General features: G+C 47.9%; 1 protein-coding gene across 2 annotated transcripts in view; it reads right to left on the bottom strand.

Annotated features, from left to right (window-relative positions):
- Positions 1-24,596, bottom strand: part of satb2 (SATB homeobox 2) — a 67,283-nt gene extending 42,687 nt beyond the window's left edge. For both annotated transcript variants that reach the window (XM_088605852.1, XM_088605853.1), the window contains exons 1-3: positions 24,473-24,596; positions 8,182-8,394; positions 3,858-4,034 (exon numbers count right to left, since the gene is read on the bottom strand). In XM_088605852.1, coding sequence (XP_088461978.1) covers positions 3,858-4,034; positions 8,182-8,350 — 346 coding nt within the window. In that variant the 5' untranslated portion in view covers positions 8,351-8,394; positions 24,473-24,596. The remainder of the gene's footprint in view (positions 1-3,857; positions 4,035-8,181; positions 8,395-24,472) is intronic.
- Between the last annotated feature and the right edge of the window lie 397 nt (positions 24,597-24,993).

The raw sequence follows: 24,993 nt of genomic DNA, 5'->3' as shown, positions 1-24,993 counted from the left end.
AGGGTTCAGTCATTGACACTTGTTCCACAGCCTCCCCTTGAAATCGGGAGGTTACAAAGTAGCAGAAAACATGGCCGACACCCTCTGCCCCCCAGTCCTGACTGCTTTTTACATGTTCTTTAGGAGCAACCCCCAAGGGCTTCTATAACACCCAATATTGTCCCCTCGGCTCAACATGCTGTGAAAGGTGTGAGTCTCACAGACCCTACATGGAGTGGCTGCGTGCAGTGATGACAGCTCTGCATAGCAGCGCAATTAAATCAGTAACTCTGAAGAGGAAAGCTGAAGGCAGCCCTCTTCCCTGGACTCTCCTGCTTTACTGGGAAGGGGGAGAACGGGGAGGAGAACTGGGATAGGGCGAAGAGTGCACCTGGATAAACACCCAGATACCTGTGCAGCCCTCACCAGCCAGATCTGACCCTGCAGCTAGTGGATCAACACAGACACTCCCAGACTGCAGCCAGCAGGGCACAGCAGATGTGAGAAAGAGCAAAAAAATGCCGTAATGGGAGAAACCGGGTGGTACAAACTATACTTTTAAAGATCTGAATCTCATTGTCCAAATTATTTCGTCAGAATGGCATTTTTGAATTTGTATACAGAGCATTCCCTGGCATTGCATGTCCCCTCTGAGACGGAGACTGGAACTGCGAAGCTAAACAACGCTAATCACATTACGAGCCGCTAAATCAAACGCAGGCTGGCTGGGGATTCTGTTTCACCCTTTTCAAAGAGAGACCTTCAGGATCTCAAGATCCCCACTGGAGAAGTCAGAAGAGATGCACAAACATCGGGCACCCGGGACTCCCAGTACCTTTAACTTAGTGCGTGTGCATGACAAGCAGTGCATGCTTGTTAAAACGACACACCTGCAGACAGGTAAGCAATCCCTCTACAGCCCACCATCCTGTGTGATGAGCAGGGGGAGCTCCTGTCTCCAGGAAGCTCTGAGCAGGGTATTACGGTAAACATGAACCCACTCGGGTAATGCAATTGCATGGTTCACATGTGTTTGGAATGTGAAATATTTCTAAGACTATTTGACTTTAAATGTCTCTTGTGCCAAAAGCACAAATCAATTTAAGAGAAATTGACTTCAGTGAGACTCTTTTCATTGCACACAAGAAGCAGCATGCTAACAGGCACACTCACTGCTCTGACAGGTCCTTCTGCCTGTGTCACTCGAGTGCCAGAATTAGTTAAACTGATTGTTTCTTCATGCATTGCTATTGGCTGTGTCTAACAATGGCGATCATCTATTATTTACGCAATATATAATAATGGTGCGGCCAACTAAGCCCTGCTTACTTTTAGAGCTAGCTAGAGAGGTAAAACAATCTTTGCACTCTTCAGTTCTATGTCAAACTTTAACTTCGCAATCCGGCCTTGATTTTAAAATGGTTTGTGTAGGCGTGAGCCCCTAGAGACGGGGAGTCTCTGGAATCGTGTGTTTGCATGTCTTCTGAGGTCCAGTGTTATGTGTCAGTGTGAGCTGGCTGGTGGTTGGCAAGTGAGTGCGGGTGTTTTGACAGGGTGAGATGTCTGTTTCCTCCCATCACAGGGCAGCGACCGTGAATCACCATCAGCCGGGAACATGGTTATTCCGGACACCTTTTCAAGCTCGCACATCCCTGCACACTGCCGAAACACCCAAAGGGACAAGTATAGACCTCAGGGTTCCTACCAGCAGCATAGCTCTGTAGCAGTGCCCCCTGCCCACCGCGCCCACTGCCCCAGTCTTCTCCACCGAAGACTCCCTGTGAGGAAGCATTTCCCCTCTCGCTGTGGTTGCACAGCCCTGTCCCCTGGGGCGTTCTTCCTTCTCCTCCTTGTTGGAGAGCAGAAGCTGTTGCGCAATATTAAACACGCAGTCCCTGGCTGGCCAGCCACACTGCCACCAACCCAGAGCCTGCCTGCCCGTTCTCTGGCTTAGAAAAAGCCCGTTCAATAAATCAGTGGAGCAATGCCGATAAGCAAACATGCAAATACCATCTTTATATAGATAGATAATCTACCACCAATGCCCGTTAGAAATACTCTAGTGTAAGGGTAATTAAAGGCAACACTTGGGAGTATCCAATACACCCCTTACTTTCACTGTGACAATGTCATGGTACTTGTACACTATAAAGGCAGGGAGTGGATCCAGACACACCTCACCCCCCCTCCAAGTGAAAGACACCTCCCTGCCCTGGGCTTCCTCTATTGTCTTAACGAAGACCGAAGACAGACTGCTGAGCCCAATGTGTGCACGTGGCACGTTTGAAACTCTCCTGGTCTCCGAAACCTCCTTGGAGGGTTTCTGAATTGATCTCCCAAATGACAGAGAGCTCCATCAGTCGCCTCTCGCCGCCGAGCCAGAACGACACCTCCCAGAGACGTTTACAGGCGAGACAGAATTAAAAAGCAGCACGGACAGGGATCAAAGCAGCACACAATTCCCTTCCAGAAGAGAGACATATAAATAATAAACACAGATCTATGCACACTTACAGACTGTGTCTTATTTTAAAAAGGACAATGCCCAGTGTTGCCTTGATGTCAAACATATGGCAACAACAATGCACACTCAAGAAAATTATTACCAGTGTTAATTGTCTGAAGACTAAAAATATATATCTGTACATATGCTTCTATAAAAGCCTTTAGACCCTTATAATTGAAATAAACAATATCTCCCAGTTAATTATTGGCTGGGTTAATTAAAGAAAGGCTGAGCCGCTTTGGGGAGAGTTTAAAAATACCGCTGGGATGCAGTTATGCAGGACACAATTCAAACAGGGAAAAAATAGCAGGGACTCTGTATAATTTTGGTTGTAAACCACAGAGGAAAAATGTATAATTTAAGCCAGAAATTATTCATTTAACATAAATGCTTATTTTAAAAAACAAAAAGTATTCATTTCATAAGAATGGAGGGGCCGTGGGTGTAGCGGGGCAGTTTTATGTGTGTGTTTACAGGACAGAGCAGGAATGCAGGCAGGGGGCGAGTTCTCTTTTCTGCACTTCTCCTCTCGGCGGCCCGCTCCTCGCTTGCACCTTCGCTCATTGGGATTCGGAGGCGCCTGGCGAGTCCTCAGGCGTTTCTTTTCCTTCCCCACCCCCCCCCGTTTGAAAACGCCGCCGTGTCTTCCGAGTTTCGCGGCGCGCGTCCGGACCAGAACTCTGCCACGCGGGGGGGCCCCCGTCCGCTCTCCTCCACCCCGACCCCTCCAGCACAGAGCCGCCGCGGCTCCTGGGGTAGGCGCTGCCATCGCCACCAGCTTGCCAGGTGTGCCCCCTTGAGGCTGAGACGCCTCTGTCAGGAGAACAGCGGCCACAACCTTGAGCAATACTCTCAACAGCTTTGGCTTTGGAAGAGCAGGTCTCCAGTGTTTACCTTCCTGTAAATTAATAATCTGAGTGCCGATGCATGAGTCTCTACAGCCTGTTATATATTCTTTATTAGCATTGCAGCACTTACTTTTTAAACTCCCTGGGCCCAATTTTCCACGACGGGTGAACCTCTCACGTAATTCATTTACTCTGTGGGCGGACAGCTGGACCCCAGACTACAGGACAGTTCTCTTCACACAGCCTGGAGGTCTGCCGCTGAGTCCCGGAACCACTGACCGTGTTCCGGGGGGCTCCCTCTCCGGCACGGCCTTGTTTCAGTGTGGATTTACGCCGGGGACCTGCCCGGGAATCCTGAGCACAGTCGGAGTGGGATTTCGCTCTGCTCCCAGATCACTCACGCTGTCTCCAGAACCCGAGAGTCTCTCTGGGGACTGGTGTAGTGCCAGCCGCAGAGTGAAGGGAAGATCTTCTCCCCACTCTCCTCCTTTCTCCCTCCCTTCCAGCCCCTCCCTCTGTCTCACCTTGGGCCTGGGCTGCAGAGCTGTGGGAGTACCCCAGGGCCAGCAGGGCGGTCTCTACCAGCTGGGTGAACAGCACGTCCTTGCGCACCAGCACGAACTCGGCGTGCTCCTCTCGGCCCTCCATCTCCCCGGCGCTGTCCGCCTGCTCCACCACGCAGAACACGGGGATCATCAGGCCTGCCCAGAGAGCCAGGGAGGGAAAGAGGAGGGGTGTTAGCCACAGGTCACAAAGGGGCCTGTTTTTACCAGGCATGGCCTCCTCTGCTGTGTTCTGTTTGGACTGAAGACCTGAGGAAGGAGAGAGACAGCTTGACACACAGTAGCACACTGATAATGCTACAGTAACAGAGGGGGTGAAGAAAGAGAGGAGACAAGGGAGGCAGGGTGACAGATGAGACTGCATACCACAGTGTATCACGCTGCGATATGGGTAATAGCGAACAACGCAGTGCCCAAGACCTGACTGCTTAGATTCTGTTCACCACAGAAAGATCAACGAGCCAGAGGCACCCAGCTACCCATGGGGCTCAGGGCTGTCAAGAATCCAAAACTCACAGGGTCATCTTGAGACCAGAAGAAAGACTGCTGGGCCTTCCTGGCTCACTGAACTGCTGCTAATGATAAGGTGTGGGCAGCCAATATGGCCGCACCATCCCGGGACTCCTGAGTCACCCCTCTGCCTGCGTCTCTTTCCCAGCCAGTCTGCACTACAGAGCAAGTCTTCTCACTGCAGGCACAGTCCCGCTCCTTGGCGCCGCTGCCCGGAGGAACGACACTACTGACGTCTACCGGGCATGACCTCCTGCTCAGCAGGAAGTAACAAGAGGGAGCAGGCCCTGTCTGTCGTCGTCAAAACCCCCAGCATTCACAGCTGCTCCTGCTCACCTCAATGTGGACGCAGCCCAGCCACAGAGCAGCCAGCGCCGGCTCCAGGCCCTCACTGCCTTCTGCTTTCAATTCCACCCTGAGATCTTAATTACCTAATCGTTCTAATCCTTTGCTCCATTAGCCCAGTTTAACCTTTCTCTGCCCCAACGCCTGATGTGGCTGGCCCCGTCCCCCCCAGGACCCAAACTGAGGACCCCAGAGGGGCCAAGGGGGCAGAGGGGCCACAGCTCTGGACGGCAGGACCACGCCGAACACAATGGCAGGCAGGGGCATAAAAAACAGGAAAGGAAAGAAGGATTGATGCCGTCATTAAAGGGGGTTAATTAACGTTTTATGAAACCAGACCACTGAACTGTCTGTTTTAGTAAGTAATGGTTTTGTTGTCATAAAAAAATCCGGCTAATGTACATAATCTAAATAGAAATGCTGTTTTGTAGAGAACACCATCCCGACACTGAGCTCCAGGTCTGCTCCATGGCACAGAGCCCTCGGGGACTGCAGCAGGGCACTGCTCGATGGGCACACAAACGCAGATCGGGCCTCCGAGCACAAACAGAACAGAAATCAACTGAGCCTAACAAAACCCAAACAGAGGAGTAACCAGCTCTCAAGCACTAACATGCCTTTGAAAGCAAAGACAATAAATTTAAACTTTCCAAGAACACATGTTGAAAAATATGGATACTAAACCATATGAATTAGGACACCACGGTCCTGTCCGAGCTGTCAGAACAATATCTGATGGACAAGTGAACAATATTAGAATGTTATCGTAGAATGCTATAATTTTGAAATGACAAAGTTTTCCACTTTAAAGAAACTAAACCAAGTCCACTGGTGGAGCATAATAAGAAATGGATAGATATTAGAGGAATGAGTATGAATGAACTCTTGCCATCTCACTTTCTACATATATAAAGTGAAAGTCAGCAGCCACAGACAGCTGGTACTGCCTTATCGGGGCCCATCAGCATAACATCACTAACTTCAGCCAGAGAAATAGACACTTTTCACAACTGTGGTGGCTTGAGAAAGAGCTCATTAATCTTAATTCATAGCAACTGCATTCTCTTAAAAAGACACCAAAAAGCACGGTCCTTTTCAGACAGATACTGTGCCTGAGTGCGTACGCATGGGCAACACTCAGCACATTTCTGGCATCCAGTGGATATAAATGCAGTGCCTGATCCACCGATTTGAATAGCAAAGCCCTGCAAGTCTGTGGCCTGTCTGTTGTCAGGGTTTATTGCAGTGCAGACCTGAGAGACCTGCAACAGTTTGGATTACCTAGTACTCACACATCATCACAATGAACTAACCACAGAACACACTGCTCCTTTCCCTCAGCTCTAACCACTAGCCCACACTGCCTCCCCCTCTCTCTCCCAGTGCCTCAGCTCTAACCACTAGCCCACACTGCCTCCCTCTCTCTCTCCCAGTGCCTCAGCTCTAACCACTAGCCCACACTGCCTCCCCCTCTCTCTCCCAGTGCCTCAGCTCTAACCACTAGCCCACACTGCCTCCCTCTCTCTCTCCCAGTGCCTCAGCTCTAAGCATGCTGCTGAGGGATGGGCTGATGTGCTGTTGTAATGGTGTGGCACGGTATAGTACAGTGCCATTTGGTGTACATCTCTGTAAACAGCTGACATTCTTGATATCCCCCTGTTTAGAAAGGGTGCTTTGTTCTGCAGCCTTCTGTCGACTTTCAATTAATTTTAGTCCTTAAAAAAACCATAGAAGAGCAAAATATTACGAGTCCGGCACCAATAATAAAAACAGAATGAAATGAACAGAGAGCCCCCGCCTCCCTGTTTTAATCAGTCAATTCCTATATTTCTGTTTCCTCCCCATTAATCATCCCTCTCCCAGTTCAGAGCAGTGTTATGGAGTGAATTACAGACTGGAGGCCCGTGCCAATTCAAGTAAGTGAATTTCCCCCAACAGGGAAATATAACTGTCAACACGAGCCGCTCTCAGTGGCTCGCTCTCTCGTTCCTCACCACCCTCTGCTCTCTCTCGCTCCCTCTCCCCCTCCGGTGGTCTGCGCCCCACTGTCCCCCCACTCTCCCCGGCGTCGTCTCCCTCTCTTTCCTCTCTGTCATCCCCTCTCTCTCGCCCCCTTTCTTCCCTTGCCGCCCCCCCCCACTCTCTCTCCGTTCTGGCCTGCCCCTTGCTCACGTGAACATTTCTATCTTCCGACACGAGCCCTTGTGCCTGCCTGCCCACCCGGTGCTGTGGAATTATCCCGGGTGCAGACGGGCTGCGTGTAGGAGTGCCCTCCCATAGCCTGCTTCTGATTGCCTCTAACACTGGGCCGAGCTGCGCGCAAAAAAAACACATTTTTTATGGAGAAATCGTCGATCAGAGGACAGTCGCTCGATTGGGGTGGTAAGGGAAATATGAAAGCACGGGGAACGCTAGACGGATTCCTTTCACCATTTCCAGTCCTGGTGCCCAGCACTAGCAACCTGCACCGGGCACCCGGTAGCCCCGTGCATAACATCCAGTGCCAACGGGACGGGACAGCTTCCAGTTTTATCAGCTCCCTCCATCCGTGAGATTGCAAGATCTCGTTCGTCTTGTCCAATTCAGTCACAAACTGAGCGCCCGGGGGGGATGGGAGCCGGAACTGCCAGTGGCTGAGTCTGATTCACACTGGGAGGCAGACCCTTTGCAGGCCGGCTCATGCGCGCTCATCACGGCACTGACCGCGTTGGAGCTGCTCCTGTGTGCACTCAGACAGGGCTGCCCCCTTGCCCAGAGTGCAAAATCCACTGCTATATTCATATCTATATTAATAAGATCCAGTATCTTTATTGATAGGATAATAACAATAGGACATCCCGATATCTGTCAACATTCCCCTCACCCACAGGTGGCTCTTATCACACAGCCGCCTCTACGAGGGCTGCAGGGGGGCTGGCAGTGTGTGGTCTGCTCCCCACTGCTCCGCGCGGCCGCCCAGCGGCTGTAAAGACACAGGGAGTTTCCTGAACTTCAGAGGCAGCTCCCGTGAATGCAGTCAGTCCACAGGCGCTGCCTGCAGGCCTGCCGGAGCTGGGATCTGCTTCTTAATCCCCCGTCCGGAGCACCGGCGCTAGCTCTGCACACAGCGGGCACGCGGGGATCAGCGAACCGCGGGCAGGGACAAGAGGGGCTTTCCTCCCTGGTGCAGGAAGAAACTGTCCAATGAGAATGATCTCATCAATCCTTTCTGGCGTCCGGGAAGAACTGTAACCGTGCTGGACCAGGGTTACAGGGTGGAGAGACTGGCGGTGAAGGTGTCCTGACACAGCTGTATTAAGAGGACCCCTCTCCCCAGGTTGTTTCCTTAGAGGTCAGTCATTCAGCTGACAGTCATTCAGCTGTAGCACTACACTACACTACACTATACTGTGTGACACTGAAATGTACTGAATTGCTAAGGCAGCCTTACCTCCGAGTGGGCGTAGTGTGGCCCCATTGTGCCGGGTGCGTGGTCCTGGGGGGCTCCCGTTCTGCTCCAGCCGCCCCATCTTTCCTGGCGGGGGGCCACTGAGGTCTGGGCTGCTGCCCCTGCGCTCTGGACTGTCCCGCAGGCGGGGGCTCTCACTGCGGCGCTCCATCCCCCGCCACCCAGCAGGGGGTGCTGCCACCAGAGAGTAGGGGCCTGCCGGGAGAGAACGGGAGAGGGTGAGGGCCCACGTCACGCCACGGGCAGGAACCAGACAGCAGCAGCTTGCTGACTGAACGAGAAGGAGGAAGAGGTGTTCAGCCCAGGGAGCCTCACATCCCAGCAGCACGCGGAGCAGAGCAGCAGCCTGGGCAGGCGCCGGAGAGAGAGGAGAGGAGCACGAGACATAGGGATGTGGACGGCATGCGTCCACGCGTCTACATGACTTAGAGTGTGTGTGGGGCTGTGATTGGAGACAAGTGCGCATACCGTGCTTAGAAAAGCCTTAAATAGCCCATCCCCTATTCCTGCGCCTGCTGAGAAGGTAAAGACGTGTTCAAGCAGTTTCTCTTGATTCATTCTTGCCTGGGTGTAGTTCAGAAAGGTTTCCAGGTGTCCTCACTCAGACCAAGGGGGGGGGAAAGTGATGTCTACTCGTGCGCTGGCCACTGAGCCACAGTGGGAGAAAGCTCTGCTTCCTGGACAGCCTCCTGTTTGTTTTTACAAGCCAACTATCGAGAGCAGATTCACTTCTCAACAATAATATTTTCAAACTGCGGTCTCCCAACTGTTGCTGTTGACATTAAAATACTTTTTCGGGTTATTTTTGAAGTTAAAGAACAGCAACTATAAAAAAAAAATTCCCCTTGGGCCCACAGTGCTTCTTTTCTCTTTTTTTAAATTTTTAACAACAAGTGAATAAATGAAAAACATTACAGCCGGTGCTTGATGGAAAGTTTAATAATGGGCTGTCGATGAACTGGCTCAACACGTGTGAATTAAGGCAGGGAAGAAAGTTCCCGATGGGTGCTGGCCCTCGCAGACACACTGCCGCTCTGGAACTGATTATTGATTATTGATTATTGCTACGAGGAAGATGGGACGGGAATTACTGCCAGACCGGACAGTGAACGATGGGTGGGAGAAGCTCTCTATCAGATTGTGAGCTCACGCACCCCACAATCCCACTCGCTCCCACTCATCAATAAGATACTGTACGTCTAAAAGCTTGTAAGAGCAGCACCACTAGGCTCTTACAAGCCATGATCTATATTACAATCGTCAATCACCAAATTTTTGCATTACACAGATCAGAAGGTTGGCTAGCGTGTGGCCGATTGCATCTCTGGTTCTGGTGCAAGACAAGAGCTGATGATGGGTCTAGGGACCCCAGCGTACAGGAGCAGGTGACTTGACCGGACTCTGCACCACACAGAAGGTGTCTGGCCTCTTAATGAGGTACCAGCGAGAGGGAAGCCGTGGTTGTAATTAAACAGGGCAATCTGTTAGCAGGACTTGGCTCCCACCCACTCAGTAATGACCACGGCCAGCAGCAGTGACTCTCAGGGAAACTGAACACTGAGAGCCACGGGGAGAAAGAGCGCGATAGCTGCACTTTACCACACTGCTTCCTGAGCTGAGACCTCCAACATCATCCTGATGCTGTGGTTTGATTGCCAGCTCAGTAGGCAAACACATGGGCAGCCCTATTCTTTTCTAGTAGAAAACTAAAAGGAGAATTTGGCATCAAGTATTTTAGCTTCTGTCTTCCTCAGGGCATTGTGCTAACACTTGTTCCTTTTAAGGTCATTCACGTCGCAGTGTTTTTATATTGTTTTAATTGAACCAAACCCAGATATAATTTGGGAGAGAAGTGTAGCGTGCATGTGTAACTAATACTTATAAATCTTAATAACTTCGACTAGACGCAGTTTTTCAGAGACAAAGAGAGTCTGCTTTTAATAAACACGTTTGCACGGCATTTAGAGATCCCAGGCCGTGAATTAGTGGGCTGTGTTTTCCCCTCTGCAATAATAAAGCCATTAATAGCTATAAATGAGTCCCAGGCGTGCCTTGGGAATCCTCTGCTCTCTCACAGGATTGTCGCCCAGCACATCAGCCACTGTGCGCTCACTTCATGTCTGTCTCTGCTCCACAGAGCCTCACTTTGTCATCCGATACAGGAGAGCAGAACCGGGCCCTGGAGCGTGGGCCCACTCCCAGGTAGATTTCAATCATTCCCGTCCTGCTGCAGACAGTGGGTATGTACTGCGGCCCTTTGTCGCAGAAATGGACAGGCTGGGTTCTGGCCTAAACGGCTTCGCCCTCCTGCCAGGTGGTGGACAGTCTCCTTCTTGGAGCGAAGGTTAGGATTTATCTGGATTCTACCAGTCTGAAACTATGGCGCTGAAACTATGGGCACCCTCCCAGACTCTGCAATTAGCTAAATGAATATGAAAAGAATAAAACAAATACCAAATAGCTCAATAAAATGATATTGGTATCTGGGGAGGAGCTGAATTCTCTTCTCACTAATTAAATGATCACTCAAAAGGAGCTGTCTCAAAAATGACTAAAGTTGCACACTGTTCAGACTTAACATCTTTTTGCTGTCCATACAAACTGCCACATCCTTTTATCAGCCTTACCTAACAGGAGAAACCTCTCTCATCAGTCATTCATTATTGGAGAGCTGCATATTCCTGGTAAGGAGCTGTCTGGACAAGGGCAAGGTTACAGTCCTTTGAGGCCCCAGAGAGCCCCAGAGAGCCCCAGAGAGCCCCAGAGAGCCTGGGCTTTTCCTGGTTCTTGCAGTGCTGGGAGATCAGAGAGTATAAATCTCTGTTAGGATGGGACCATATAGTCACTCCCAGTTCTTATGCAGTCTGGCTATCTGAAACAATCTAGGTCCAGCACTTTAGGAAGGATTGAAAGTTGGGTCTTGAGCTCACAATCTGCTGGCAGTGGGAACAGAGCCTTTAACACTACTAGTGCTTAGACCCACAAAGTTCTACATCACCACACTGTCCTGCAGTACCACACAGTGAAGCATCACTGCAGAGTTCTGGATCACCATGTTAACCAAGACTGGCAGTGGGGAGAGCAATGTGTTGCATCCCATGGCTTCAGTCTAGAATATTAATTCCTTTGGAGGCCATTCCGTTAATTGTGGCTGCTGGCAACAGATGTTGTATCAGATGTTATAACACGTTGGCATTTCTTACATTTTTACACTTGTTCTTTGCTGAAGATCAAATCTATCCAATAGGATCTCCAACAATACCAGTCCCGTCTGCACGAATTAAGCTGGCAGCCCCTGCCCCTGCACTCTCCCACACTCCTTCAGCCTGTGTCCAGCTCAGCACAGGGCACCTCTCTACCTCCGGCACCCAGATCTACCCCTGGAAATAGATTTTACACAGGTCCTTGGGTCTGCACATTCTTTTCAGCAGCCGCCTTCCGAGTAAACCTCAGCACGCTCCAATTCGCCCGCCCTAACCCTAACACTCAGGCTCATTCTCACTTCTGATGGCAGGCTGAGTGGGATCCTGCCACAGGAGCTGCCCTGCTCCCAACAGCTGTGCGGGATTACTGCACGGCCCCTTTGGAAGCTTCCCAAAAGATATCGACCCAGTCTTGTACCTTATAATCACATTGCTTTCTTACACATCTCTCTGAGCTCGACTGCATTTGCACCACGACTGCACCGCGGGCTGTACCACGGCGTACGGGGGTGAACTGTCCCGATGCCTGCTGGGGCAGGCCTGGGGGAGTCTCCCCGCAGGAGGGAAAGCCCCAGGATACTCTCCAATGGATTGGGAAACGGGATCCGTTTCTGAGAAGAGATGCTGTGTGTTTATTTCCCTTCTGTACAGAGTTTGCCAGACCGCAAGAGCAAGTCAAGTTATACATATTAGTTTATATAAATAATAAATACAGATCTCTTATTTAAACTCCAGGCTGGTCCGTGAAGGGCATTAAATATTTACACAGCATAAGAATCTCAGAGCTGAGTACCGTGAATCTTTACACAAATCAAGTCTTTTGACGTTACTTTTTAAAGAAGTGAATTTGTAACTCCAGAATGCAAATGGCCTCTGTAAATAAGCAGGCTTCATCAATGTTGAACACAGTAAATCCACATAGTAATTTCACATGTCTACCATGGATTTTAATTTGTTTACTGACGTAATTACATGCTAACAAAACAACATACTGACACAAGGACATACTGATCCATGGACACATTGACACGAGACACACTGACTCAACGATGTGCTGACACAGTGCCGCACTGACACATCAACGCGCTGACTCAAGAGCTTCAGGAGATGACAGTTCTTACTAACAACTAGCCTTAATGTATTCCTCTGAGACACAGTACCTGAAATCCTTAGCAACAAAACTTTTAAAAACCTCTGAAGAAGAAATGGCAATTGTGTTGAGGCATACTCTAATCCCCACACAAGATAACATTTTAAAAAGATTTCAAACAAAAAGAAAATTAATGAAAATACCGTGCATTTTACATTGCTGCATAAAAGGTCAAAATCAGACAACTGGCCATTAAATAAGCAAAATGGTTGTAAATTTACATACGTTCTTATTTTAGAGTTCTTCTGGCAAAAAAGATAAACGTGTTGCATCTTTAACTAATTCCGGACAACAATGTTTGTTTTTTTCTTTCATTCAGATACAAAAAACTCACAAATGTAAGGAGTCAAAGTGTTTTTGCGACTCCTTTATTATTGTTGATGTGTTTGCTACTCCCTCTAGTTTAGTATAATCAGCAGATTTGACAAGTTTGCTAGCTATCGAGATCCAGAATGTAGATCGCTGATTGTTGATATACTGTAGATCAGGAAGAGCAATGAGCCTAAAATGGATACCTGTGGCACACCTCTACTCACCTCTGCCCAGTTAGAGGTTATACCTATTAACACTCAAAGACCTGAACTTGTGTCACATTAACACAATAGCAGGCTTTTCACTGTCCAGGATCAATCTCTGACATGAAAGACTACAAAAGACAAGATCTTTACCAACATGTCCATCATCAAGAACTTGAATACAGACATATTTCTGATGCAATGTGCAATGTTTCAGCTGTTGAATTTAGCTTCAGACAGACAGAGCGAAGGGACAGACAATAGAATAGCTGTCTTACCCAACACTATACAAACTGTGCTGTAAAGAGCGCATGTCAGGAGCATGCTATACCACACGCACCGATATGACAGCAACTAAAGCAGTACTTTATCAACCTCCTCAAACACCAAACACACAAAATCCGATCACCCAGAACCATAATCAAGTGAGAATAATTGTTAAAAATATTTCTCATTCTGTTTATCAAATCTGGCTCCTTCTAAACCTGCACTCTTAAGCTCTTAGAATGATCTTGAGGAAAGAGGAATTGTTTGCACCACAATGGTATAAAGAGTGCTGTTTTCTTTGACAGCCTTTTCTCTACAAGAGCACAACATCTCACCCTCTACAGCCTCTAATGGACAAAGCTGAACTAGCTTTCAGTCATTATACCAGTAGTATAAACAGTATTTCTCTATATATATATATGAGTTTAAGTTATAAAGTTCATAAGAGTTCATTAATTTATTCAACCCTATAAAGGCTTTTAAAGTAATTTAAAAAAAATACTTGGGATGGCTCTGTTGCAAAGTATTTGGTTGTAAAAGGGAGTTTGCTTATTTTATCCAGATTGATGAAAATACCCTTAAAGGATTAAAATAACCTTGAAAAAGGAGGGATTTCTCCCAATGAGCTGATGCTGCATTGTAACTGTAACTATTGTAATAACTCATATTGAGCAGAGGAGCTCGAGGAAAGGCCTGAATGTCCTCCTGTCTCAACGGGCTGCTTTGAGTCCTATTGCAGCGACAGCAGACGTGTGTTAATTGCTGTGACTGGTCCCTGCGAAGGTACCGGTCACAGAGGAAAGTTGGGAGTGGATGTGGAGGACAGGGAGAATGTGGAGAGGGTATAATCAGTGCTCAGGGCGATTACAGCAGGACTGTAAATTACAGCCGGCCAGCCTTGTCATCTCCGCGCAGTGAAATACACAGTCATCAGAAACCATCCATTTACCAGGAAAAAAACCCCCAACACGTTTCATTGCATATTGTAATAATATATATTCTAATCATGGGTTATTATGGGCAACAAGTTTCCCAGGCATCCAAAACTGCCATCTCTGCCTGTCCTTAAAGAGCGGCACTGTTCGCAAACCACTGTGGCTTTACTGAACCTGAGGGACACGCAGGAGGCTCCTCTCCCCTTCTCTGTCTGTCCCGCAGGCCAGGAAGAACGGACACGGTCAGCTGAGCCCTGCCCAGCTGCCTCTCTCACTGAGCACACCACACCACCGCCACCCCTCGCCGTCTCTCCTCGGCTCTGCACAGGCCGAGATTCGACCCCCCCCCTCACCATGGCCTCTGCCCTATGGATGGAGGGAGTTTCACAGTGAGGGGACTTCTCTCCATACTCTCGCGAACTGCTTTTGACTCCTCCACAAGGAGGAGAGCTCTCTCCGCAGGCGAGCTGAGGGAGCTGTGCTGAGCGGGTGGGTTCGAGGGGCTGTTTCTCAGCGCTCGGCCGCGATGGTGCTGCCCGGCTGTTAACGGCGACTGTTGCCGCGCCGTGTCGCCGGCGGTAAACGGCGCCGGGCTGATATGCGGGCACTAGGAGCGCCGTGCCAGCCGCGGAAGAGGGAGGGAACGACGGGGTACACCCCTGCGCCTCGAACTCTGACGCTCGTACCTTCTTGAACCCGGGACCCCTTGCCACTCGGTCTCCAGAAGGATCTGCAACACACTCTCGCAGCCCCTGCAGGGGAGAGCAGCCTCCTACCCTCCGACTCCAAAGCACTTCATAAAACTCATTTTTTAACACGCCAATATCGATCAGTAAGTGAGCTCGTTCACTCACGAAGCTGGTGGGAGACAACAAGCACTAAAGAACACTGTTGCCTTTGATTCAGTCTACCAGTTTCCCCTTCCGGAAGGGCTGCTGTAGATTTTCAGCTGGTGTGGCTGACAGGGCTGATAGCTCCTTATCAAAGTCTTAGTAAACCGCTGGCACTGGAGAGCTCTGGTACGCACGATAGTGCCCCCGGCTCGGCTGACGACAGGCAGGGGACTGCGGGAAATGGATCGCGAGGGAGGAATGATTAAGATTTAATAAGGAAATGCGGCTCGGCTTCATGGAAGGCCATCCTGACAATGTGCTGCGACTGCCTCTGACTTTCTGTTCCGTGCTCCACAGGAATGCTGTGGGCTTGTGTGTGTGCCCACTTGTTCCTCCGAGGGAGTGTGTGAGCATGTGTGTGTCGGGAAGGGGGTGGGGTGGGGTTACTGCTCCTCTGGTGAACACGTTTAGCTCCCTCTCATAAACTTCAAATTTGATAATAAAAGATAAATAGTTCACAGCAGGTCTTTATTACTCAGCGCTGCGGCCTCGTCTCTCCCTGCCCCCCCAGGCCCTGCCAGGGAAACACCGACACCACACACAACGCCGGAGTGCCAGACCCTCGTGGAAGCAGCAGAAAAGCACGGGGAGCCTACGGGGAGGGGATCACCGGAGCTGTCCAGAGCACCTCCCTGTGCCCCCTCTGCCCAGGGTGCTCCCAGCGAAAGCCTTTCTCAGCAACAGCGGCGTGCTCTGGGGACACCCCCCCCACCCTGCAGCAGCACAGAGGGTGTAAGAAAGAGATGGTCCTCCTGTCCAGGCTGAGCCCTTCCACAGTGCACTCTCCACACCTCCTCCCTGAGCACCCACTGGGCTACTGAAAGCACCTCATTCTGAAATGGGTTCAGATGAGAACGGCATCCAGAATGTCCTCCCAAGGGTGTTTGCATATCGCTTTCTCTGCCAGCATTATGAGAGCAGTGAAGTAGAGCTCATTTTCCTTCTTGCAGCTCGTGGAGTAAGAAATGCAGAGTGGCCAGCTTGGGCCAGCACTTTCAATCTGGAAGTATGGGCACAGATTCTGAACCATCAGTCAGTTATGCCCACAGGAGTCTGTGCCTGCCTGAGCCGAGCCCCGGCTAGCCACAGTCCAGGCTGCGTGTTTCGCCCTCATTCTGACAACAGCTAACTCTGTTTTAGCAGGACCTGTTCGCTGGAAACCCCACCTGTGCCAGGCTACAGCCCCCTAGACCAGGCGCTATCATCTCTGGCGTTCTCCTTTAACCCTGAGCTGGGAAGCTATGGCTGAAGACGTTACAGGAAACAGAAAAAAAAGCTTTAAAAATGTTGATGTGCATTCCAATAACAAACAGACCAGACTGCTACAGGGTTTCTGTTTTGCTCATATCACCGGATGCGATTAGCATAATCACAATGCACTGCACATCCCAGCACTGCCCTCTCTGACAAGCACATATATTCCAGTCCTTTTCTTCCCTGGTTTTAACGACATGTCCAATCTGCAGGTGCTGTATATCTTAAATTCACTTGCACTGGCCCTCCTGAAATGCATTCTAAAAACATGACTGCTGATTTAGCATTTGAGATCTATGGGATGCCATCCTATTTAAATGCTTACAGAATTCCTGGAGTAAGTATCAATCATTATTTTTATTTCGATTTATTTTTTATTTATATTCTGCAAATGTTTTGGAGAGGCTATTTGAAGTCGCCTTTCTCATACTGCTTTACAAAGTCACAGTGAAACGAAACTAGCTTTTACTTAGATAAACAAAAGGCCAGAACAATAAACACTCAGCTCTTCCTGCAGAGACATATTTCGACGTATTTTAATTTCTATAACTTTCTGAGTTTTGAATCAGAAGACTCAATGTCATCACACTCAAAGTCTACTTAATGCTGGAATTGCTATTAATTTCAGTTTCCATTTTTAGTGTGCTATTTTGCTAGAATTTGTAATTGTATTGCACAGAAAAACTATTAAAACAAAGTGTGGCTGGGATTGTTACAGCAATATATTAGCCGTATTTGTACTTCAACAAAAAACACTGAAAAGTTTTAAAGAAATTTTTTTTTTCAAAATTGGTTCGCTTAAACAGCCATGCTTGGATACCGATTTTGTAATAGGCTGGGGAAAATAGTAGACATAAGTAGAAAATCTAGAGTATATCAGATCAAACCTAATGTACTCTTAATGCAAAAGAGTTTTTTGGCATTATAGAGTTTGTCTCACCCCTCCACTGGTAATCTGCACTACTCTCACCTGGGAGACCATTCTCCAAGGAATAAATGAACTGGATTTAGCAAATATTTATCCCCCCTGCGATTTAGCTGTCAATACTATAAAATAATTGTCTTTTACATTATTACAGTTTTCATGGGATATGTTTCTGACTTATTGTTTATTCTGACCTTTCAGTGAGGGTTTTTAGCTGGATTGTTATATCGGACTGTGCTGCAAAAAAAACTCTTCCCTCATCAGAACGTTTTAAGGTTTGAGTGTGGCTTGATGGTCACTTATTGGTCAAGTGGCCTCCTTTAAAATGGCGAGAGCTTTTACAGAATGATAACGGGACGTGCACAACACCTTTTCAAGTGATCTGGCGTGTCTGGAGTGAACGGGGCTCAGTGGCCCGTGCTAGTTGTACGATTGACATACACTTCAGCAGCCTGTCGCTCTGCGGCCAGAGGAAAAGGGAAAAGGAGGCTCAGCTTCCCCAGGTCTCCCTCCGCGAATCTTGAGATCTAGCTTCAGCTCTCCTGGGATTCCATTGCACAGTGTGAGTTTGTGCCACTAGGTCTTTTAACCTTGAAATCCACCTTTTAAAAGAAGGCTAAAATAACTAATGACGCACTGATGGAGAAAATAAAATAACATGTGTCTTTGCACGGCCACATTGAAGATAAAGGAATGGTTTTAGCAGCGATGATGACAGACTCGAAAAATTACTGAGGAATTTTCATAGCTTTTCACTCCAGAACGAAACTTCCTCACTGCCTTTTTTTTTTTTCTAAGGTAAAGTGCAGAACTTCACAGATGCAGTTTCAACAGGGGACAAGGAAGTTATGGAGAAAGAATTAGTGAGTTCTTCTGCACACACGTACATGGTGGAAAATGAACTGGAATTTATCTGGAGTTATAAAGAGTGGAGCAAAATTCCCAGCTGAAGTCTTTAGCCCCAAGCAAGGGATTGTTATCATTCTTGACCATTCTCAAAATGCCTTTGACCTCTGTGAGTAGCCTCAGAGCAGGGGAAGATTAAATTAGACTCTCACTTGTAGCCTCATCCATTGAGAAAAAGGGAGAGGAAAGGGGGTGGGTCATATTTTAATTTAAGACCCCTTCACAATTTAACTAGTGCTTGCTTCTGAGTTTCTTTTAATGATCCATCCCAGCCTGATGTTTATCGTACCAGACATGGAATGAGCCTGTGAGTCTTGTAGGTTGACACAGCTTGTGCTGTACACATGGCAGTCCTGTGCACTCTTTACACAACAGGGATAAACTCATTACTCACCCCGAACCACGTCTTTGAGGAACAGAAACAGTGCTTAAGATGCACGAGCATCTGTATTGATGTAACAGATCTTGAAAGCCATGAAAATAAATCAGAACTGATGCCTGCTGACAGAGAAAGCCAACTCAGCCCATATGCACACTTCCTTACTCTGGCCATTTCCTAGAACAGCCTCCACATTGTCCATTCTGTGCTCAGAGAAGCTGCAAATCTCTGGAATTCAGAAAGTAACCTTGCAGACACCAGACTCGGGGAGGCCGACAGACGGAGTGCAACTGAGATTATTTTTTTTCCCCCCAGGCTAGATTCTTATTTTCCCATAGATTCAACGCAGAGTATTAATTATGACTCCAGGACCTGTTGGTAATCATTTTGAACGATCAAAATATCAAAATATCATTCCGCTTTTCTTTCTACTTGACAAAAAAAAAGGTAGTTTTCGTTTTAATTTCTAAACATGTAGTGCCCCACACTAATAACCCTGCCCTGTTGTTAATCTAATCTGCTGTTTAATAACCCTGCCCCACCCTGCATATCTGCTCACAGATAGCTCTGCTGAAGCACACAGGGATGAAAGAAAGGCAGAGAGAGTGAGATAGAAACAGAACGACAGACAGGACAGGGGGCGCAGTGGGATGCCCCCTGACGCACTGTCGTTCAGGCGCAGGTGGGGGACGGGGGCTCTGTTCTTTCAGGATGGACAGGGGGCCGTGGCGGAAACTCAGGACGCACTCTCCTCCGAATCTGCCATTCTGTGTACGTACAGCTAGATCTCTGTCCTCCAAGGCCAACCGCAAGGGTGGACAAAAGACAAACCGAGCAAGTATAAAATAAAGGCAAAGAAAAGAGCTGAAAGGGCCACAGAACTGGGAATAGATCGTTTCGAGTTAATCATTAAATTGTCGTGTTTTATCTCTGTTGTTTTCTGCACATTAATGGGCATCTTCATACCACTGAGTTACAAATTGAACAGAAGGCTTTCCTGTGAGTGGCTTTGAGAATTTCCTTTCCATATTTCCATTTCACATCCTGGGCTAACTGCTGGAGATTATCTGTGCTTTCGGATAATTGGAGACAGTGATTTTAAAACTCTTGTGGACTTTATGGTTAACTTTGGGTCAATTGCTGTTAACTTCTTTCCTGTGCTGAGGGCTGACTCAGAAAGCCGGGACCACGAAGCTCGATTTACACTATTTTTTGCACATACTGTATAATGACAGTTACTTTCATATATATAAAACGCTTCAGTACAAATGCCCTCAGCTACACAAAGGGCTATGAAAGAATGCAAAAGGAGCCAGAGCCAAATCTCACTCTCTAGCTTCAGCTGCTGGCACTCTGCTCACATGCACTTTCTCAGGGTTCATTTATTTCATTCAGACATGGCAAAACACTTACTGAGGCAAACGCGTTATTATTTTTTTTTAATAAAACGGATTTCTGTTTTATGGAAATGTTCATTTGGCAGATTCCGTATTAGTTGCACACTAACAGGAAAACATCTGAAGACTTTCCTCCAGGCCAGAATTTACCAAACCTCCTCCTACTCCAAATGTAACTCCAGATCATTTTTCCCAAACTGCATTCGAGTGAAGAGAAATCATTATGTCATTTCTCTTTCCCGCTGCTACACTCTGTCTGGATTTGCACCTTTCAGCTTGAACAACTTTTTTTTTATTTATTCAGAAAATGAGGAGCAGATTTTGGACTGGAGGGGTTCTTATAGCGCCGGCTTGAAATCTCATTTTCGGAAAAAAAAAAACCAACAAATCCTCCTCATTATTTTCAACTGAAGATTCACCGAGCAAAATGAAATGCCTATAAGTGCTCTTGAAGTGCTGACAAAAGCCCCAGCAATTCTACACAATACTAAAGTCTCTCTTAAAATGGTGAGTACTGTACCGAGATCTGTACGGTATGTGCGGCTCATTTAAAGCGCCGCAGCGGTAGATCTGTGCTGGGCTGCGATTCCTGTATCTCTGGAGCTGCGCGAATCCACAGACGGGTTCAGTTTGCAGGAGCCGGGGGGCGGCTCCGTACTTCGGTATATTGCAAAGTACATCAGCCACTGCCCACAAACACTCATGGCATTTTTAATGTCATGTTCGTTCTATCCGAGGGAACAAGTGGTCGCTGTTTTAATTTTAATTTTATTTTTTTGTTTTTGTTGTTGTTGTTACAGTCCTAGCGTTCCGTTGAAAGGGGCGATTCTAGTGTCAAGTACAAACACACGGAATCACAAACACAACTGTGCCGGTGATTCCAATCCTATTCCGGATCTCCCTGTTCCCACGCACGAATATAAACATCATGTTGAATTTATTTTTGGATTTCTTCAAGCGGAATTAAGTTGAATTTTTAAGAGTTTTAATTCTTGAGACTAAAAAAAACCTAAGTAACATTTACTGGAAATCTGTCGTCGCACGAGAGCTGGTGAACTGACGCATAAAGAAAAGAAAAGTTTGCTTTGTGAGCGGAGGTCAAAATTATAATGACTTCATATAAACAACTGGTGCCTGTGACACTGTGGTTTTGATTTATCGAACTTCAAATACGGATTATTTTTCCGTCAAAAATTAGAAATGTGATAAATGTGATAGAGTATATTTTTATTTTTTTAAAAAACGTCTTTGTTGAGGACGCATTATTACCTTACAGGCGATATTGTGTTATTATTTGTTTTAACGGAAAATAGCGTCAGAAGAAGAAGATTCGTTTTGGTGACCGGTCGTCTCGGCGCAGCAGGCCGCCAGTGATCCGCGCTCTGTATCTTTCGAAAACCAATAAGTAATTACTTATATTTATTAATAAGTTAATAAACCATTGAAGAAAATTCACCACCGATTCGGAAAGTTCATTTCTAACTGTAAGAAAAGCCCGGTGACTACAGGAGATCCGGTCTGTCGAGCTTGCTGTGACCTGTCCACGCGTTTTTGTAGACAGGGTCACACGCGTGTTCGGACTCCCGGCACTGGTGAGCGCACTGCATTGTAAAAACACCCACCTTACAACAATCCTGCTTACAAAACCTTAAAATGTTTGACGGCGCGCATTCACACGCGTTCGATTCCACCCGTGTTGAATTTGATATTGGAAAACTTGTCGGGTATTTTATCTGAACCCGTAAGGGGTGTGTTGGAAGTTCTCCTCTACAAAGCGCTTTCCATTCTCCTGGGTGTGCTATAAACACTGTAATAGTTTCCTGCTAACGATGCTTATTCCAAGGCATCGTTATTGTCCCTTGAGTCACGACGAACCTGGAGTTGGAAAGTCGGGGCTACAGGCCGACAGCACCCCCAGAGCGCACTGGCGCTCGGAGCCTGGGCTCGGGGACACCCCACGGGGTCCGCCACGCGCGACTGGACCCGCGCAGCCCCGCCGCCAGCACGCGTGAACACACGCAGTCCGGCGCTTCCACTTCAGAGCGGAAAACCCGTTCTCTGAACTTGACAAATACGCGTCCGGCATTGTTGTCTGCCCGACAAATCCCACATGTTTTTTTTCCCTACCCTCACAGTCATTTCGTTGTTTAGCAGAAAAGCGAAACCAAGATTTTCACGAGCACGCTCATAAAATCGAGTTTCAGCTCTTCTGTCGCGTTTTCACAACCCGTTTCCAGTTGATAATAATAATCCATGATTCAGTTCTCAGGTTGTTACGCAGTTCTCCGCTTGTCCAGGTGTCGGTAATAATATTAATAATAATAATAATAATAATAATAATAATAATAATAATAATAATAATAATATGTCGTGTGCGAATTTATACAGAAATATAATACTGTAACGCTTAATACTTAAGGTTTAAGGTTAGACGTGTAACAGGTTAGAAATAGGAAGCCTGTTTAGTTCTAATTAGTGCTAATAAGAATTTCCACATTTATATTCATTAGTGATTCCGATATTCCGTCTACATTCTGCAAGGGATCAGTCGAACCTGGCTGTCGAAGGTAGTAAAATACCAGAACTGAGCACTGCGAGCAGTTCGCTTTCTGGGGGGACTGTGCTGAGTCGTGGGCTACAGAGCTGAACAGCGTCCGCGTGTTCCCCGTTTTCTGAAACACAACCATTTCCCTACTCGGTCCCTGTGCCAGTAATCTCACCCGGGCTCGCCGGTGCCGAAGAAGGCCGGGGGCCCGCTAGCCGCCGCCGCACGACGCTGGAGAAAACGCTCATGAGAACACACCTCGAGTGAAAATACAGTATTCCGAAATAAAACCTGGTTACGGCCTAAAGGAGCAGAGGTGATCATGAATGTCCTGACCCCTGTAACGCTGCGAAATGCTACAGAACTCCTGTCTGTATAAGCCTGTGACTCAGGGGTGTAAATCTGACAGAAAATGTCTTTCTTATGAAGAAACCCTAAGATTCGAAATTCTTCTCACAATTCTTCGGAACACAAACTCCGGAGCTACAGGCGTGTGCGTGTGATTTAGAAAGTCCAAGTCCAGTGTGCGATTCTATCTCTAATCTCTATCTCTATCTCTTTTTTCCCCTCTGCCTTCGAACCCGAATCCGGCCGGCAGCTCTGGGTCGCCGTTCCCGGTTTCTCTCGCCGCCCCTACCCGTACGGAGCGCGTATCCTCCCGGCCAGGAGCCGCGGCGAGGCCCGGGCAGGGCTGGACGGGACCCGGGCGCTCACAGGCCATCGGCAGGTAGATCCCTGGCCGTTTTCGGATATGCAGCCGATTTCGAGAACATTACTAATTTCGTTGAAAGCCGCAAGTGCAGACTATTAGCGCCAATGACCGAATCGCGGGGATGCGCGATGGATTGGTCTGGTAAAATTAGTTATTTTAGATTTAGCTTTACAGCGCTGTACTGGGAGGCAGCAGGTCAAATGTTTTGATGGATGGCGCGCTTACTGACTGCCTACTGCGCCGCAGTATAATCGGCGAGACTGTGGTGTCTTGTTGTAGGTGCAGTAGCTGAAAAACAAGCGAACCGTATCCGGAAAGGGGAACCCTAGAACTGGGAAAGCGGGGGACACCAGAAATCCAGCCCTGACCGAGTGCTCTCTCCCCGGAGCCTTCCGGCCTCGCTGCAGTGAGAGACTTCTGTTTACTCCGAACGGGCTGTGTACAGTAAGTCACTAATAAAAACAACTACATTGAGGGAGTAATAGATTAATTAATTAGGAATCCGTTAAAAGATCCGAAAACTTAAATTGTTAAATTCCAACAGGTTCTCTGTGGAGATACACATATGCGCTGAACGCCAAATATGCAGTCCGATATAAAATGAGAGGAAGATTACAGAACATTTATCTCGATCTATCTTGACCAATTCTCAGTTCAGGAAAAAAAAGGGGATTTTTCATTCTGTAGCCTTTAGTTAATCTTAAATTGTAAAAGTTTTAACAGCAGGGCAAGCTGTTACTAAATGTATACTAAATGTATGACTAAAATGTGTAATACCCCACCGGTATTTCAGTAGAAAAGTTCCCGACTGCCAGGTTCACAGGTTTACCGTTTTATTTCGCTTGCAGTCGAAATGTAATGAATTCGTTAATAATAATAATAGTATTAATAATACAATTATGATCTATTTGGGTATTAAGGATTGCAAGCGACTGAATACAACCTCTTCTGAATTCCCTCTATGCATTATTTATCCCGATCAATAAAGTCGGAAACATGTTTCTGGGATTTCTCTGTTTTCATGACTGAGTGCCAGGGCGTCCAGCGAACAAGTGGAAGAGTGAACGATCACCAAAAATAATATTAGCGTTAACCAACACAGAAAGACCCGGGAAAATAAGTGGGGGAAATAGACGCGCAGATGTTAGGAAAAAATCCGCATTAAAAAAAAAAAGGTCTCCTTCTTACTTACTGCTTATGGTGTGTCTGTACCTCGGCTGGTTGGGGAGAAGGCTCTGTCCATTGATCAACAGTATTGAATCCAGGGCTGGGGTTCTGGTGAGGTTGTGGCGGATCTGCTGGGCTCCCGAGCTCGACGCTGCTTCTCCGTGCAGTGCGCGTGTCAGCGGGTGTGTGAGCGAGAGAGAGAGACAGTGTGCACGAGTGTCGCTCGGGCTGGCGCGGCTCCGGGACGCCTCGGGAACACACACACACACACCGCCGTGAGCGCGCAGCCTGACAGGGGTCCGGCCGGCCGGTGTCGGTCGCTCCGCGCTCCTGCTCTTTCACTTTATTGGGCTGTCTTTGGAAACGGCCCGGGGGACGAGGGCCGTCTTCCTCTTCCTCTTCCTCTTCTTCTTCTTCTTCTTCTTCTTCTTAGACTCTCACCTTTACCGGGAACAATAGGAGACACAATCAACACATCAGAGCCGGAGGAGCGAAGGAGGAAACGGAGGCAGCCAATGACAGAGCCGCCGGCTCGGGCTCGGGCAC

Source organism: Lepisosteus platostomus, chromosome 14 (genome assembly GCF_059453375.1).
Source record: "Lepisosteus platostomus isolate fLepPlt1 chromosome 14, fLepPlt1.hap1, whole genome shotgun sequence".
Taxonomy (NCBI): domain Eukaryota; kingdom Metazoa; phylum Chordata; class Actinopteri; order Semionotiformes; family Lepisosteidae; genus Lepisosteus; species Lepisosteus platostomus.
The sequence above is the reverse complement of the archived record's forward strand: the minus strand, read 5'-3'. Positions and strand labels throughout refer to the sequence as shown.